Source organism: Anas acuta, chromosome 3, assembly GCF_963932015.1.
Source record: "Anas acuta chromosome 3, bAnaAcu1.1, whole genome shotgun sequence".
Lineage (NCBI taxonomy): Eukaryota > Metazoa > Chordata > Aves > Anseriformes > Anatidae > Anas > Anas acuta.
Window position 1 is genome coordinate 28,780,282 of NC_088981.1, and position 18,590 is coordinate 28,798,871.

General features: G+C 42.5%; 1 protein-coding gene across 1 annotated transcript in view; it reads left to right on the top strand.

Annotated features, from left to right (window-relative positions):
* The first annotated feature begins 2,539 nt into the window (after nucleotides 1–2,539).
* EFCAB2 (EF-hand calcium binding domain 2) overlaps nucleotides 2,540–18,590 on the top strand; it is a 31,743-nt gene continuing 15,692 nt past the window's right edge. Inside the window, exon 1 of the mRNA XM_068676369.1 lies at nucleotides 2,540–2,724. Within this exon, the coding sequence (XP_068532470.1) occupies nucleotides 2,640–2,724 (85 nt within the window). The 5' untranslated portion in view covers nucleotides 2,540–2,639. The remainder of the gene's footprint in view (nucleotides 2,725–18,590) is intronic.

Here is an 18,590-nt window from a genome sequence, read left to right on the forward strand (position 1 = left end):
GGAACATGCGATACAGACAAAGCACTTGGACTTACAGTAATTGTCCTGAGTGGAACCCCAACAGCATAGGCTGAGTGTGAAATACTGTTTGCTGAAATTAGTAATAGCTGTAAGGGACAAAAGATTTTGCAGCTAGGCTAGGGGTGTCAAACTTACCAAGTATAAAATTCCAGGATTTGACTAGTACTTTTATATGTTTGGAATAAAGCTCTCCCAAAGGAGCTATTGTAGCAGAGAATAAGGGTCTGAGTCAGCTGCTACAATAGGACATACCGTGGTGAATGCACCATGACATATCTGTTGCGTACTTCACAATTTCCCTTTTCTTTCCGGCTTTTACACCCTGTTTTTGTTCCAATCAGTCTTGGAGGAAACTGAGATAAGTATATATGAAATATGGAAGTCTGGTGAGGAAAGCCAAGTCGAAGCCCTGGTGAAATTGCTGGGAAGATGTTAAAACTTAAGTGTCCTGAGTGGAATGACTGCCTTACCACTTCACATTTGTGACAACTCACATCAAGCCAAAAACTACTGTAAAAACACAGGATTGCTCTTTGCTAAATCAGATAAATGACAGGACAAGGGGGAATGTGTCTAAACTAAAAGAGGGGAGATTTAGATTAGAGGTTAAGAGGAAATTCTTGACTCAGAGGGTGGTGAGGCACTGGAACAGGCTGCCCAAAGGAGCTGTGGATGTCGCATCCCTGGAGATGTTCAAGGCCAGGTTAGATGAGCCCTTGAGCAACCTGATCTAGTGGGTGGCATTCCTGCCTATGGCAGGTGGGTTGTAACTAGATGATCTTTGAGGCTCATTCCAACCCAAGCCATTCTATGATTCTATGAAGACTCTCAATAAATTTACACAATAAGCAATGTCTGTATGTATTCTAAAGCTGAATGTTGTTCTGGGGTATGGGTTTGGCATGAAAACCTAAATGACTGTAAAAGTATTTTTTAAAGCATTTATTAGGGGAATCTGGTAAACACTTTGAATTAACTTGACATTTGTAGAAGAGCTCTAAATGTCCTATGATGAGTCAGGTGATCTGGAAAATGACATAAGAAGTATAATGCTTGGGTGCAATACTGAAGAACATGAAATTTCACATTTAGAGTTGGAGAGGGAAGTAATAAGAAACAATGTATTTTGTACTTCTGTTTGGTTTCAAACATACTGCTGATCAACTACAATAGATCTACAACCATAAAAGATGAAGGTTTTGTGTGTAGAGGTGTTGAGGGAATAAGAAATGGGACTGCAAACTGAAAAATAAGTGCCTTTCCTTCAGCTGCTACATTCTCTACATTTGGCTTCTGTGTTGTTCTCACCAAAACTTCTGTTATCTGCTTGAGAGGAAACAAATCCGTGCTACTCATGTCATCAAACACATACTTTGAAATATATGGTTACTTTAATAAACTGTTAAAGTCTATAGATAACCATTTGGAGTGATCAGCTTTGTTAGAGAGTATAATCATGCGTTTTCCCCACTGAGTAATTGCAAGTTCTCTTGGGTATCTATTATATCCTCTTTACTCTGAGCTATGTTCAATAAAAACACAGAAATAAGTGGCTGAAAGGCACTGAAGGCATTGAGGATTGCTATTTCCTGCAAATAACAAATCTTGTTAAAAAAGTAAGTGATTTTTTAGAGAAAAGAAGCCCTATTTTTATTTTATTTTAATTTTTATTTGTATTATTCTAGTCCTACATTAATACTGAACACCTCGAAGCTGTCTGTTCAAGAGGTGGATGTGAGTGTGTGAGGAGGCATTATCCAAATAGGTTTTACAAAATTTTAACATCTGACATGCAAGCACCTGCTGTGGTGAGGACATTCTAGTTCTAGGAATTTCCTCCCCAGATTTCTGTGAGTGTATGGCTGCATCTTGTTGGAACGTTCATATTTGTATTTTTTTCTACTTTCATAGTTGTTTCAGAGTTGGAAGAACCATGCATTGCAAATACGTCTGCTAAAATACACAGCTATATTTAAACTGCGAAGTTTTATTTAATATCACTGAGAATATTTTAGCTGTTTCAGAGCGATGGTATTTAGAATAAAATGTTCTTTCACTTTGCAAAGCCCAGATACACAGAAATCTCTGCAGTTGCTGGGAAAACGAGCAAGAAAGGAGCGTTGTGAAATGGCAGAGTGCTGGGGCTGGCCCACGGCCTCCCTGCCAGGACAGCAGCGTGAGCACCTGCTCAAGCCTGGTGTAGGTTTTGGTGCTGCTTTCTGTTTTCTGCCACCTTGCATGGCAGGAGCGATGCCCGAAACCCTGCTTGGGATGGTGGGGACCACGGGTGTGGGGTTCCTGGTGGCCGCGGGCCAGTTGCAGCCTGCACGCCCAGGCTCCAAGTTTGGGGTGCGATGGATGTTTTGGGGTGTCAGTGCCTGGGGCTGTGGCTGGCTGCCCTTCAAAACAGGCAGTGCAATATCGGAGCTGTGACACGCGGATCAGCCGTACTTTTTTTCACTTTGCTCTGAGCAGCCTCCATGAAGGCCGCAACTGCTCGCCAGGGCTGGGGGAGGCGAGATGGCCGCGCCTGGCAGCCGACACCGGGGCGGCGGCCGCGGCCCTCCTCAGCCGCCGCTCCCCGGGGGCCGCCCGTCCCCGTCCCGCCCGGGGCAGCCATGGCGAGAGGGCCGCTGCGGCACGGGTCGCCATGGCGACGGCGGGGGGGCGCTGCCATGGCGGAGCAGGAGGGGAACGGCGAGGGTAAGGGCGGGCGGGCGGCACAGCCCCGCTGCCAGGGGAAGGCAGAACCTGTGCCGCCGCTGGCACCGGGGCTTATTTATAGAGGCAGGCGCGTTGTGCTGCCAGAGCCTGGGTTTGTGGGGTAAAGGTGATGCCTCCTGGGGGGGCTGAGTGTGGCGGCGAGAAGAGCACGCTGTCTGAAAAAGGGTGTTGGGGATGCCTTGATCCCTCCCTGCCACAAACCGTGCGAGGCGTAATACCGCAGGGATTCTGAGTGCTGCATTCAAAATATTGTAAATAATGGATTATTTCACATCAATTAGTAAAGGCAGTGCTCTCTGTAGGAAAGTCCTGTGTAAGGCACTGTGGATAATGCTGAACGAGTGAGTTGAGCTTGGTAGAAGTATCTCTACGACATGCTTTGCAATATAGATACACTGGATAAATTAAGAGTTAAGACCGATGCCCCTTCAATGAGGTCGGTTCTAACTATGTTATCTCTTTTGTATTGTTTTTCACGTATGTTTTGTCTTGGAAATGCATATTTTTAGCATCCTTCCAGCGTTACAAAAGAAGCTGAGGCACGGTGCTGGCAGAGGTAGCTAGAGATTATAGGCTAAGAGTCTAGAAGTCTGCTGAGCCATCTGAGAGGAGGGAGTCTGGCCTTCTGGCAGGGTAACAGGGCTGGGAACTTCTGCCTTCATACATATTTTGGGCAGCTGTACATACGATATTGAGCTCTTGCACCATTTTGTTAATCCATGGACAGAAACTCCTGGAGTAAGAAGATGGCTTTTTGATTGCTTGATTAATGGCCTTTAATGTATTTTTTATAGTTCAAAAATACTTTTAAAGAAATTGAAGTACTATATTTGTAAAGACAGACTCTTTTGTTGACTTTTTTTTTTTTTATTTACTTAAAAGTGTTCTAACATCCTGTAAAACAATATTCCCGATAGAGCATAAGATGTAATCATCTAGAGGAATATTATGCTGTCATCCTAAATAGCTGTGACCCCAAAACTCAGTTACCAGCCTTTCCAGACTTCCCAATAGATCATGGGAAAGTGACATACCAGGGTTTGGCTTCCTCTCTGCAGAATGAGGACAATGACCCATGCCACACGGATAATGCAAGGACGAGGCACCTAGCTTACCTTCAGGCACTCGTCAGAATCTCACTCTGTTAGTAGGCAGACCAGTTGCTTATTGCTTTATGAAGGCAATTATAAAGAAGTCTCGTTATTATAAATGTGATTGAGGCAAACTAACAGTCAGTGTCTCATTAAACTGCAGAAGCAATCCCATAAAAGTAAGATGCTCATATCCATTTCAGAATTGCTATTAGTCTTCTTGCAGGTAGCAGTTTGAGGGTTAATTAGGATCCCAAGTTCTGGATTCACGCACTGATCACGCTTGCTTCTGACAAGCATTCCACATATACACAAACTGCAGGTTTTACTTTATGATGTCTCAAACCAAACAATAACATTAGTTGTATTTTCAACTAATTAGTCTTTAGGGTATTCCTCTTGGTTCATCGTAGAACTGCAGTTTCACCAACTTTCATGGTAAAGGTTTCCCTTAGGTCCTATTAGTTTCAAGCTTTGTCTTCTTCAGAGTTAAAATGTCTGCTTAAATGTTTTACAGATGTACAAGATGTACACAAGAAAAAAAAAAAAAGTGAAAGGTCAAATGCTGCAACCTCTTGTGCATAACATTGCTCACATGAGTGTTACTCCCTAACTTACATAGTTCTCATGAATAAAATCTTGCTTGTGCGTGTGTTAACACCATGCCCATACTGTCTGGAGCTGTATGTTTTATGCATGAATTTATGTCCCTACATTTGTGCTTTCAGCATTGTTGAATGTTTTTTTATATCCATCTGATTACATTAGACAGTTTGCTTCATCTTTCTCTTTTACATATTTGTTTGTATCCTTTTTCTATCATTCTATTTCTTTCATTTTTTTTTCTTGCTACTTAATTCAGTCTGTCTGTTCTTCCATTTGCTCTCAGATACTTTCTTTATAATTTGACAGAACATGTCAGATTTTCTAAGTTTTAATATCTCTGATCTCAATACTGATGTTACTGGAACCTGAAAGTAAAATGTCAGACCGGTAGTGCCTGAAGTAAAACTAGACAGAAGACAAGACATATTTTTCTCCAGCTGGGATTTAAGAAATTCCATGAGAGTACATAAAAGAGAGAACGCTCAGTGTTCCTGTATCATCACGGTAATGTTGTGTAAGTGATCAGTATTAGAGTTTTTCTAAGACCATATTCTTTGTGCCAGCACGTACTTAAAATGCAATTTATACGTCACGAATTTTAATCCAAAAGGAAGTAGATTAAATAGTCTGAGCTTCTCTTTCCCACACTTAACACCCCTATGAAACTGAATAACTGTTTCTGGATAATGGAGATCTTCCAAAAAATACCTGATGGTGATGTAAAGACGAGGAGATGGAGAATAACTGTTCTGTGGTGATTATTTTCTCTGGTAAATAATTACTAGTTGTTCTGGGTAATTTAAATTACAGCTGCAGCATGTAATCAGTCCTCACAGATCCTTTTCCCCACTAGTGAAACACTCACACTGAGGCTGTCAGCGGAGATAGGAAAGAATTTTTACCTCTCTTTTAGTGCCTGAGATAAATATAGCAACAATGTGTTGAGTCATACATATATCTGCTCTTTAACTGCCCTGGTTTGCCACCTGGCACGCTGGTGAAATCAGAGATGTACTGCAGTTTACATTTGGGAGGAACAAGCTGCACGGCCCATTCAGCTATTACCTTCTGGCAAAGAGGCAGAGTTGCCAATGCTTCGCTTGCCCCGCTCGATCTTCCTACACTGGGGGATCTAAACTTTCCCTTTGCCTGTATCGCCGTGGTCTGCGTGGAGTCTGTCTTTGCTGCAGGGATTAAAAATGCTCTCTTGCTGTTCGTTCCATTTTAATCGTTGTGAGTCCAAGCGTAAAGGGCCCAGTGGCTGCCACGAGCACTGTAGGCAGTCGCAACCACTAATTCTGCTCAGAGCACACTTAATTAACACAAGAGTTTCAAACCTGACACAGCAAAGTGCTTAAGCTGCGTATGGCTTTGGGGAATCCCACTGAATGCGATAACATGATGCACGTAGTGCTAAGCACATGAGTACATCTAGGTGTCTTGCTATGCTGAGGATTTTAAAATGTTTTCTTTGGTTTTCATGAGTAAGCATCAGCATATGAAAGTACAAAAGTTACGGATTAAGTACTCTCAACAAACCTTCAAGCTAAAGTAGTTCATCAGATAAATTCTTTCTAATTATGAAAGTGACTGTTTCGTTTGTGCCAAAAAATACAAAACTAGTGTAAGTTGTTAAAACAAGTAGCTTTCTTAGGGCTCAAGCAAGGAATATTTCAACTGTAGAAGAATTTCTATGGGAAGAATATATGAGATCACTTAAGAAATCACTTCGGAATTTACAGATGGACACAGTGAATATTTTTATTTCTTCTTGTTGATATTCCTGTGAGAAGCTATTTGAGGAGAAAGGTTTATAGCTTTCATTAGACAGTAATGCAGTTTAACATGCACCTTGACGTCAATTTGAGTTATATTTTGGCATTTTATACTTGAGACTGAAATAAAAAATAAATTATGTCCATCTTTCCTGGACAAACACAGGCGGTAGATCCCTGATCCTCTGGGCTCTACTGCAGTAAAAGTTACCTCAAATGCATGTAGAATAGGTAGTTGCAGATTGACAGGTTTCTTGTTTCCATAGCACATGAAATAGCAGAAGTTTTCGGTTTGGTTCTACTTCTAGCTGACTTACTGAATACAAAATTAGCTGGTTTGCAGAAAGGCTTTAAACTTTTTTGTCTTTTAGACAATGCCAACCAGCAGATATGCAGTGCTGACAGGGAGCTAGAAAACTCCCACAAATTCTCTCTCCAACAATAGTTAGCATGTTATTAAGAATTTCCATGTCTACATACTAATTATTCTGAGATCTGAGTGTTTTTTTTTTTTTTTTTTCTTTTTCTCCCAGTTCAGGAGCACCTATACTGTGTGTGAGCAGATACAGTTTCATTGCTGTTGGCAGTAAGGTTTGGCAGGGGGAAGGCGATGGGAAGTAAATGTGCAAGTGATGTCCCAGCCCAGCCTGTGCAGAGCCTGCAGGGGTAAAGGGCAGGGGGTCCCCAAACCCAAACCTGGCTCTGGTCAGTTTGGAGGCTGGACTGTGTGCTACATGACAGGTCCCACAGGGGATTTTTATGCACGGTCTTTAACTGTAAGTATCAATCTTTAAAGTAGAATACAGATTCTCTCTCTTTGGGTATGTGAGATAGCTACTGCTCAACGTGATGTAGGTGCAGGTAGTACATGATAGCCCCATGAATGTAAGATTGGAAGGGATTTCCTTGTGTCCAGCCTGCTGTTGCAAACAACTTTTACAAGTCACTTTCACAGACTTACCAAGCTGCATCTTAAAATTGATAAGGATTTTTGTGTTGCTGGTTTAAGTTGACAGAAGTTTCTGGACTGTTATTGCTGATGATCAGGTTAAAATTAGACAAGAATTCTGAAATGTATCCACGGACAGCTTGTATTCCTTGGTTTTTATTTTTTGTACTTGCCAACCTTCTTCATTTCGTTATAGAAATGTTTTATCCCCCATTGACGGTAAATGTAAATGTCTTAAATCTGTCAGCTGAAAAGCTGTTCATATTCAAACTATTACTCTTAGGCAAACAGAAAACTGGAGGTTGATGTTCATTCATGATATGTACAGAAAAGTGGTTTAGCACTGCAAGCGATGCTTTCAAGGCAGCTCCTTAAAAGCAAGCAGCTGCACCAAGCCCCTGTAAATCCCTTGCCAGTTCGTTTCACTTTCACACTCTTCCTTTGGTCCAAGTCCTCACCCCAGAGCAGAGCAGATAGAATTGCAACCAGTATAGAGGTGGTGTTTGTTAACCCATTTGAGACCCTGTCAGGAAACTTCGAGGAGCTGAGGTACGTAGCAGCATGGTAGCAGCAGGTCTTAAAAGTCATCCTGAAAAACCCTGGTTCTCACCTTGTATCTTTGACAATTACATGTCTTTCAGAGGGACAAAGTTCACACACTGCTCTATTCTAGCAGCGCTATTGTGCTGCTGTAGTTAAACTTTCTGCTAGTTTATGTTGGAAATAAATTACTTCAAGAGCTCTAATATCCATGTGATTCTCATCTCTGCTTCATGACCACCTCAGCAGTCGGGTCAGCAGAGGCAGTTTGCTGCTTTGCTGCAATTTGGTGTGAATTTGGTCTTGGAGTTGTCCCTTGTGGCTGTGCCACCCGCTTCTGTGGCCAGCCCTGCAGAGAGCCCAGGGAAAACAGAGGCAAATGCCTTCAGGGACCGTGCAGTACGGCAGCACGGGCTGCTTTCTGCCTCTGCTGCAGCCGGTGCTAGCTCTTACCTTTCAGAGGCAGCTGGAGCTACAGCGAGGCTCTGAGCATTGCCAGCAGAGCTATATATCCTTGCAGGGCACTTTGCCGCTGGTGATGAAAGAGAATATAAGTATGGGCGAGACATCACTCTTTCATTAGCTCCCAGGTGTGGCTGAGATGAAAGATACAGAACAAATTGCAGCGGTGGAGATTGTTGTTTTTGCCAGCTCGGAGCTGCAACAGGAGTGCTGACTGGAACAACTGCCAGAGTTGGGAATTTAGGGATGTGCAAGACATCCCTAATGGAGATTTATGCTGAGCTTATCTCTGCCTGATGAAAAGGGAGTCAGCGTGCACCTGGTATTGACTTTAAAATAAGTGTGGCAATTATTTTTGCAGTCTAACAAACCTCAAGTGCTGGCATTTCTTTCACTTCACTCTAGGAAGGATAACATCACGACTTTCTTCAGGAAAAGAAGAAGATATTAATTGTATATTACCTGTGAATCACAGGTGTACAGGAGGCAGTCCAGATCCATGCACAGATAGGTCTTTTCGTGCTCTCTTTTGATGACTGGAAGCACATTTCCACATCTTCTGCTCAGCAGACAAGTAAGGTTTTTATAAGAAAAGGAAATTCCCCCCATTGTTCTGCAGGTTCCTATGAAAATCGTGCTGTTTCACTGCCCTCCATGCCGCCTGTATGCAGTGACAGGTACTTGGCAGCTTGTCTGAGGGCACCAGCTAGCAGAAGGAGAACCATACCCCTAGAGCTGGACCCGTGCAAGCGGTTATGGTGAGCAGCATTACTCAGGGCTTGCATTTTTGGCTCGTGCCGCCCTTGGCTTCCTGAAGGCAAACCCAGCTACCACTTGAGTAGCTGCGGAATTGATGCTATGCCTGGCTGGCTGAAATCCACATCCTAATTGAGACCTGTTAGGCCCTATTTGGCCACGTGTTTCCTGCAAATCCTTACGGTGTGCTGCTCCCACACTCATCATCTGCAGCTGCTGTGGGCACCCAGTGGGTGGGTTGGGAGCAGCAGGGAGCAGAAGGGGCCTCTGGGCCTAAAGCAGCGTGGCTGGGGCCGGCTGCTGGGGAGGGCAGGTGGGGCCTGGCCTGGGATCTGCAGCTGAACACCTCGTGCTGCGTCCTGGCTGGCACTCTAAAAATGCTGCAGATACTCCTGACATTAAATGCTTGACAGCTTATCAACTGAAAATGCGTGTTGTTAGGATTCAGGGCTCTGTAGCCTTTTTTGTGATGTCAGGTCACTCTAAGTGTCTCAACCCAGAGTATTGAGGCCTGTCCCATTTGGCCCTTCTCTCCAAGAAATGCAAAAAGGCTATACAGATACATGTAGAAGGTGAAAAAATGTGAATGGAAGGAAGGAAGGAAGGAAGGAAGGAAGGAAGGAAGGAAGGAAGGAAGGAAGGAAGGAAGGAAGGAAGGAAGGAAGGAAGGAAAAAAAGGAAGGAAAAGATCCTTTTTTTTGCTGCGGGACTCTGCAGCAACAAATGCACCCAGTATGGGCAAACAGACTTGCATGAAAGCTGGAGAAGCCACTAGGGTCACGCTAGGTGCTGTTATGTTTTGAAAGGTGCTCATGAGAACTGCCAGGCATTTCTGCTTTAAGTAACGAAGATTTCAGATTCTTTGAAACTGAGATTATCCCTGCTTCTTGTATAGGGGTTTGGACGCCCACAGGACATACCCTGCCTGCGTTCCTTCTTGTTCCCAGTAGGGCGCATTCCCCAGAGGACAGCAGTAAGCTCCGGGTTACTGTTGGCAGCCTTGCCCTCCTTAATGCGGGGCTGACAGTGGGCTAGGACAGAAGGAGTAAGGTGCTTACGAAGGTCAGGTCAGGGCATTAGCTGTCTCTGTTGACCATTGCAGAGCTCAGAGAGACTTTGTACTCGGCATGAGACAAGTCTGTGAGCTGTAGCTGCAGGGAAAGGAGCAGGGCAGGGCACAGGGAAGGTGCTCGTTGTGGGGCACTGGCAGCAGTGCCCCCAGCAGCCGGGGGCACGGTGGCAGCTCGGGGCTGTGGAGCTGCACACAGTCCTCAGCACCAGCACCGCGGGAGGCTGGACCTGGAGGGCAGCTGGAGGGCACGTATTTGTGCACTTCCCTGCTACTTAAAGGTAGTAATCCTGCATGCTGTCATCCCAGCTGGTCAAAGCAGAGAGCAGAAAACCCGCCTCTGCTGCTGCACACATTGGGGTCCAGCTTGCACTGTCACTTCCTGGTGGAGGGCCTGTGCCTACGGACACCATCATATGGGGATGACCACCTCCACTGGACCATCGTCCTTGCAGATACAAAAGGAATGCTGCAGCGTGGCTTACAGATTGCTCTTAATTTTAACCTGAATTAGTTGAACACGTGGTTTTCTTTTCAGACTTTTTTTTTGTCCAAGGCCTGGACTGGCTGATCTTGGCTGGGTTCTGCCATGGGATACTGTCTGGAATTGCCTCAGGTCGGGAATCCCGTCCTGCCTCCAGAGCCTGTCTCACCTTCATTGCTTGGACTGGGAACATGATGCAGCCCTGACATACCAAGCAGCCAGCCTCTGCATCTCCGCTTTTCCTCCGTGGCTGATGCAGACCAAGGCATGAGTTTGTTTTGTGGAGTGAAAATAGGAAGGACTCCTTCCATACCATCCCACCAAAACCAAAACCAAAACCAAAACCAAAACCAAAACCAATCACTTACATGTTTGAGAAAATTGAACTCCAGTGGAGTATAACCAGGTAGTATTCCTTGATAATTTCCCATGGTTGTAGGCTTCTTAGGAAGATCAGTGCTTCATTACCTGTAGATACAGCATAGATACACAGATTGCGTACAGTAAAAGCATCAGGGTATATTTTTCTGAGCCTTCCCTGAGTTGCACAAAGTGCATTTTGGACGTGGATTGATACATGCCTGTGTTCATCACTCAGATGAGCTGCCTGCAAGGAGTGGGATTTTCTCTAGCAAATCACATGTCTGTAGCATCATTCTCCTGTACGTCCCGGAGTTGTATAGACTTAGCTTGCCATCACCAATAAGCTGCTCAGGAGCTCTTCGAACAGCAGAGAGGAGAGATTATCTTGCCTGTAGGGCAAGGGAGAAACTAATCACCACCTTCTTTTTACTGGAAAATAAGTCTCATCAGCAGGATCTCAGCTGTTAAGGATGCAGGCACACATTGTGCCTGAAGAGGTGAGGGTATGGTGACACAAGTAAGACATTATAATACATATGTGCAACATTATATATATGTATATATACATATATACACACACATATATATACATACATATATATATGTATGTATATGTATATTATATATGTTTATATATATATATAAACATATATATAAACATATATAATATATATAATATATATTGTATATAACATCATATATATATATGATGTTAGCAGGATTCCTGCTGGGACCCAATCCCACTCAGCCACTCTTTAACAAGCAGCCCCTCCTTCCCTTGATATTCAAGGTCTGCTCGGTTGTAAATACTTTCAGTAAGTTTAGAGTATGTTTGGTTTGCATTTCATATGTATAAATATTTTTTATATGTATTAATATTTTATATTTATATGCATTTACTGCTTTGATTAACAAATTACAATCCCCTTTTCTGGTGGCCTCCAGAAAGAATTGTGTAGATCCAGGCAAATTAATGTCTCTATTTCAGAAGCCTGGGCTTAGGGAGGCTGCCAGGGGTCGTAGTCTAGGAAGTGATGCAGAAAATAGCATTGCTCCCCCACAACATATGGACAATTTTATGTTACAGCAAGCACCTGTCAAAGAATTTGCAGAGGTAGCAAGGGTATCCCTCAGTATTGAGGGATATCAATCAATAGTGAGGGATATCATCAACATGGATCCTGGTGAGGAGTGGGAGTCAGGTGTAATACAGCAGCTGCTCAGGCGGCTGTATCGCTGTGAATCAGGGCACATAGGTATGGGTTACTGAGCGCTGAGGACACAGGCTAATACTCTGTGTGGACTGCTGTGGGGGCTGTTTGTTTGCCCAGTGCAAACCAGGCAAAATAATGGCACCTTGCAGGAGCAACCTGAAGTGACAGCAGTAAAATGGGTTTGATGACCCTGGCACAGGGATGTGTACCACGAGGGAAACTTTTTTTTTCCACTGCTGCAGAACCATACGAGACCTAGAGGGGAGGTGACAAAAGATGGCGACTACTTACGGCTTCTTTTCCGGCTTGAAATGGTGTCGGCCACAGGCTGGTCTGTTCTGTTACAGCATCAGATCAAGGATTTTATGAGCAGCTAGGAGCTGGACTTCATAGCATAGCAGCAATGGTTTCTATACATACTTTGTTTCTCAACAGGTGAAGCAGTTTATTAATTGTCCCAGTAGTTCTCTTAGTTTTGGTTCCCACATGTATTTAAACTTCTGAATCTACGGTAGGTTAGAATGCCATAGAATTTAAAATACCCTCTACTGAACAATCAAAATGTAGGGGAATATTCAAGGCAACTTGCTGCATCAGCTGAAGTTACCGGCAACTTGTAGCCCCATTCATTGCTGCCAATGGACTGTCACAAACTGGATATGCTTTGCATTTTACAACTTGGAGGTTGAAACAGTTTTTATCACAGAATCACAGAATCACAGAATTTCTAGGTTGGAAGAGACCTCAAGATCATCGAGTCCAACCTCTAACCTAACACTACAGTCCCCACTAAACCATATCCCTAAGCTCTACATCTAAACGTCTTTTAAAGACTTCCAGGGATGGTGACTCCACCACCTCCCTGGGCAGCCTGTTCCAATGTCTAACAACCCTTTCAGTAAAGAAGTTCTTCCTAACATCTAACCTAAAACTCCCCTGGCACAACTTTAGGCCATTCCCCCTCGTCCTGTCACCAGGCACGTGGGAGAACAGGCCAACCCCCACCTCACTACAGCCTCCTTTAAGATATCTGTAGAGAGCGATAAGGTCGCCCCTGAGCCTCCTCTTCTCCAGGCTGAACAAGCCCAGCTCCTTCAGCCGCTCCTCGTAGGACTATACCATTCTTTTTAAAGAATTATACCATTCTTTTTAAAGCCTTTAATGTATTTCTCAACTTCTAAATGAAATAACTGAAAAATTTCCATTGTGGTTGATCCAAACTTTAATTTTTATTACTGTCATTGTTCTATAAAATAATCACATTTCCATAGCTAAAGCTGGAGTCAAGACAATGCTTAAATTTTCACTTCACTTTATTATATATTTTGCCCATATTACAATTGTCTTGCATAAAGAAGACAAAAAGGAAAAAAAGTGTATTTAATATTTTTGAGTTGGAATTTGATGTAGCTTTTACAGTTCACTTTGCCACTGCCTGTATCATCAAACTGACAGCCTGCATTTTATTATCAGCCATCAAGTTAATAGCTTGAATTTTCTAAAATCTTATTTGCTGGTGGTGGTTTTGTTCTCATCATGGGATGAGGACATGTTCTCATGAGATGTTCTCATGCCACAGGGCTGTGCAAAGATTGTTCTGATTGCTCCACTCTTGAGTTCTCCACATTGTGTATCTGTTTTTGAATATATAGGCCCTCTTTAAAGCATCTTTTATTCATTTTCCATAAGGCAGCCACTGTGATGAAAACAAAATATTATTTTTTCAATTCTCACATATAATGCCATTAAGAAAAGAAGTGTAACAATAGGGTGAGGTTATGCACTTAGCCCAAGGTTGATTACATACATGGTGGTGGGTGTAGGGTTTTGGTTTTGTTGATTCATGCTGGTGAGGGGGTTTGCCTGTTTATGTCGATAGCACATGGTGTGTGCTGTGACAAACGTAAACAACAGGGAGCGATCATATGGCTCGTCCTCAAGAATTCTGGAAGACAAGAAAAAGCTCTTACTGTTCCTGAGATTTAATTTTTACTTCCTTGAAAATGCTTGAAAGAGACCTCTCCAGAAACCAGTTAAGCTTTTTTCTCCTTCTACAGGAGGCAGACTCAAACTGAGTTTGCTAAGTGCCGTCTGTGATAACATGGGATGCTTCTCATCTCGGAGGGAAAGCATTATCCCTTTCCTGAGTCTGCAGACCATAGCTTGGATCCCCATATGGGACTAGGTAGCACTGTCTGTGAAGATTTCAGCTCAAACCTTTCTTGGGACCTGCTGTATACCAAATTTTTTGAAGCTGCTTCTTTAACTCTTCATTCAGTTTGAACAGCAGAACTCAGGAGACGTTTCCCGTTGGTGCCGTGAATACTTGGGGTTGTTCCACATCCCAGTCCTTACATCATGGTTTTCCCTAGAGACTACAGATTTCATAAGACTCCTTAACATCCCAGCCTGCTTGAGGATGACGAGCAGTGTGAAAGTCTTGCTTAATGCTGGAGAGTTTACGTGGCAGCCGTGTGAGGTCCCTGCTGACACGGGGCCCTTGGCCCGGCTCCCTCGCAGTGGGAACCTGCTGCCTGGGAGCTGCACGTTCGAGGCACGGAGATACAGCTGGAGCTGTGCTTAACGGGAAATGCTTCAGCTGCTCAGCTGCAGTGTATATAGTTGCTAGGAAAATGTATTACCGGATCTTTCCCTGTTCTGCCTCACAGATGGCTAGCAAGGTATTTGTTGTAATTATGAGCTGGTAGAAGCATTTCCTAGATTCCCCCTAATTTACTGTCTGGATGGATTAACCCAAATCTTACATATCCTTAAACTCATGGGATGTTAGTTTTGGCTGCAAAGAAGCATTCTGCAGATAAGGTTCTAAGAAAAAAACTTTCTAGTGTCTATTGAACGGAGTCCTGAGTTTTGCTTTGCACTCTTTTGAGTCTAGGGAGTGATCTGATCTGTTTTCTTCAGACTGCAATTTAGGACCAGCCTTATCCCTTCTTTGGAGGAACTGAGGTGCTTTATAAACCTCTTGTTTTAATTCAAAATCTTTTCAGAATTAAGATTCTTTTCAACAAGCATATATTATGTCATTATATATCACAAGACACAAAGACATACTGGATATTCTGCAAGCTTAGAGCTCAATCACATCGTTCCTTCATTTCTCATTATTTACTGTATTTGTATTATGCATTTTATTGGAGTTTAGAGCAGAGAAGAAAATACTTGTCTTGCCCACCCATTTCTAGAGCGTAGCACACAATTACTGTTTCAGCGTATTAGGTTGGCTGTACAATAAGCTTTCTCTGGAATTAAGGTCACTAGCCAAAATCTAATGTACACCTTTCCTTCAGCAGAGAAGAAAGGTCTTGCCAATAAGTCAGATTCAAATGACCTCAAGATTATTTTCTGGCTGTATACCTTTTCCTTAGTAATTTCCTTGAAATAGAATTAGTTAAATGCTGTAAGTTTTACTTCTTTGGAGTGGGGAGAGGTTTCTGATTTATTTTTAAGTGAGTCAAGTTCCCAAATACACTTCATGAGGGCAAAATAAACATTTGTGGCAGAATAATTTAGGGAGTGGCATACTTTGCTTTGGAGTTAGGAGAAAGAAGCAGTAGCATAGGAACACCTTATGCTGATATAATCTCTAAGAATTCATCTTATGAAACTGCACTGGCTTTCCCTTTGTGCTCTGGAAACAAAATGCCTTAATAAAACCAATGAGCTTATTTGAGAGGGTTTGAGATTTCACCTGTGCTGGTGATGCTGGGTGTTATGACCGCTTTTTAAGATCTTGACCCAGGTGGTAGTTCAGTTAATGCTTGCTTAAAAGCCTGATTAGATCTCATAAGAGCTAATTGATAGCCTCTCCTGAATTGCAGTTGTGAAGCCTATCATTATAATTATTTTTTCCCTCCATATCTAGGAAAATATTCTTTTCATTAGGACTACAGTCAGATTTATTTATTTATTTATTTATTTATTTATTTATTTATTTAAATTTTTGTGCCCTTATTACATTAGTGTTGTGGATAATTTTGGAAGAGCTCAGGTGAAACAGTGGCTGGAAACATCAAAAAACAATGATTTTTGCTTTTTTTTTTTTTTGGTTAATTTCTTTCATCCTTCTGCCTTGTACACCTAGCGAATAAATTGGGAATTGCCCTTAAAGGGAATGTGTACAGGTTTCACATCTTCAGGAACAGCACCATTCTCCCTCTGTACTGGGGAACTGTTACTGCATCTTGACACATTTCTAGGATTTGAACTCTGTATTAAAGCTGTTGATCATCAGAGGGGTAAGAGCTGTTTTGGCTTTCTGCTTGTTGGCCAAACCCTTTTGTGGATCATGCTGAGCTCAGATTTCAAGCAGAGACTTCATGCTTACTTTTTTGTACCTTTTCCACCTCCAGCTGGCGGAGATACTCCCCAGAGCCCAACCACCTCCTCACCTCTCCTCTTTCATTGGCATTATGTGGCAAGACAGGTTGAGCTGCTTGTGATTTGGGGGGTGATGGCCAGAGCTGGGATTTGCAAAGGCAGGGGTCTTATGGAAGCTCATTGGAGCGGTGTTAGCAGGGTGGTTGTAAATACCACAGCTCGGATCTGTGAGCAGAAGGAGAAGTCTCACTGAAGATGAGTGGCAGTGGCAGGGGGCTTGAACACTCATGTTTTTTCATGTTTCTGCCTACACAGTCATGTCCCCTCTCATGTCCATTGCCCTCTTAAAAATGTTCTTCTTTCTTCTTGGCCGTCTTCGCATCGCATTCTGAGTGTTTGAGCCTATAGGATCAAGACGGCTGCTATTTTTTGGATTGAAATAATGGCTAGTGGGAGAGAGAAGAAATGGTGCTGGGGTAGTAAGAGGGCTTAGGTGTATCCACTGGTACAATTCTGTATTAAAATATTTGTAGATCAGTGTTTATGAAGGTAGATGTTTCAGGTTTGTTGAGCAGTAACATCGAGGAATAAAGTCAAGCCCGTGGGTGCTTCTGTGAATCAGAATTCAATCTTAGTCTTTATGTGGTTGAGTACCACATTGTATAAATAGGTTCATCAAGCTGCATTGAAATGAAGTCTTTTCCCAGGAGCAGCAAATACTGCTCCCTAGCATTTTTAGAAGTTGTTTAAGGTTGGCCTTCATATTCTTTTGATGCCACTTTTTTCTTCAGGTGGTTTCTTCTCTGTGAAAGGAAGGGTTGGCTTTTTGAACCATCAGAGCAACTGGCCTGAAGGAAGAAAAGAAAGCAAGCTTGTACAGTTAAATGAATGGTAGAATCTAGCAAATTTTCAAGTATTTTCAAGCTTCTAGTATCATCTAGAAATCACTTTTTAAAATGCTTATTACTCAAGGGTCTGGCAGAGCCACTTCTGTTTAATTGCTTCTGTTCCCTACGAAGACTGAAGCTGTGGTCTTTGAAGAAGAAATGTCACAACAGGGACAGGTGTGCAGTTCATGGGCTGGCTTCAAATGGCCCTCAAGTGCTAGGGAACAGTCTGGACAACCTGGAGAGGAAATAATTAGTCTGAAGGAACCAGATGAATTAATCTGGGAGTCCCAGTTCCCTGCCAGTCTTACTTAACTGGCAGTGTCTAGAGCTTTATCTGGTTCATGCTAAACAAACTGGGAAAAATAGGAAAGGATAGTACGGGAAAGGAGACTGGTAGTGAATACTCTTTTTGGTTAATGTATTCGAGGGATGGATTTTAAGACATCCAGTCTTCTCATTGCTTATGTGATAGAAAAATAAATGAGAATGAGAAAATGAGAAAAAAAACACACAACAAAAACACCAGTGGAAATAGTCTGGCTTTCCTAAGCAGAGCATTTGTGGCACTAAGTAGTTGTATGTACTGGAATCTTCTTTGGCACAGTATGTTTCAATGTTTGTTTATTTAAGCCATTAGAAGTAATCAGATTATGTTTGTTTTTGATATGATATATTGTTTTTCTAATTAGAATTACTGAACGAAATCTTTTATTTGACCATAGCTTAGGTATTTCTTTCTTAGAAACTGCTGAAAAATTGCAGTTCAACATGAAATCTTCATTGATTTACCCACGGAGCACAGTCCCCTCATGCAGAAAAATTTCAGTACTATAGGGCATCATATCTGCTGAGATAACTGCATGTTTCATCTGTTGATGGCCTTCTTGAAGGTACTGTTTTAGACCTTTATCTATCACTTATCCTAGAACAGCAATCTGTCTTTTTTTTTTCTCTCCCAATGTGAGGTTTAGAGTGAATCACAGAAGTCTTTCGATAACTAGCTTTGCCATCCTGAACTCTGTTGAACTTTGTTGGCCTCCATTCCTAGAGGAACGAGAGAGATTTAGGCAATAGTTTATTAGGTGTTCACTCAACTTTATGGAGTCTTTGAGAGGACTACACTATATTTTATTTTCTTCCATGGATACCGCTCTTGATCACAACTTTCTCTCAGTTCTTGGAAGAAATATAGATGAGCTGGTATCTAGATTAAATCATCATTTTCGTGTCATTTCAGGACATCTCTTTGCCAGGCCTCTTGAAATGGGTAAAATTAAAGTGTAGTATTTTAATGGATGGCAAAAGCTT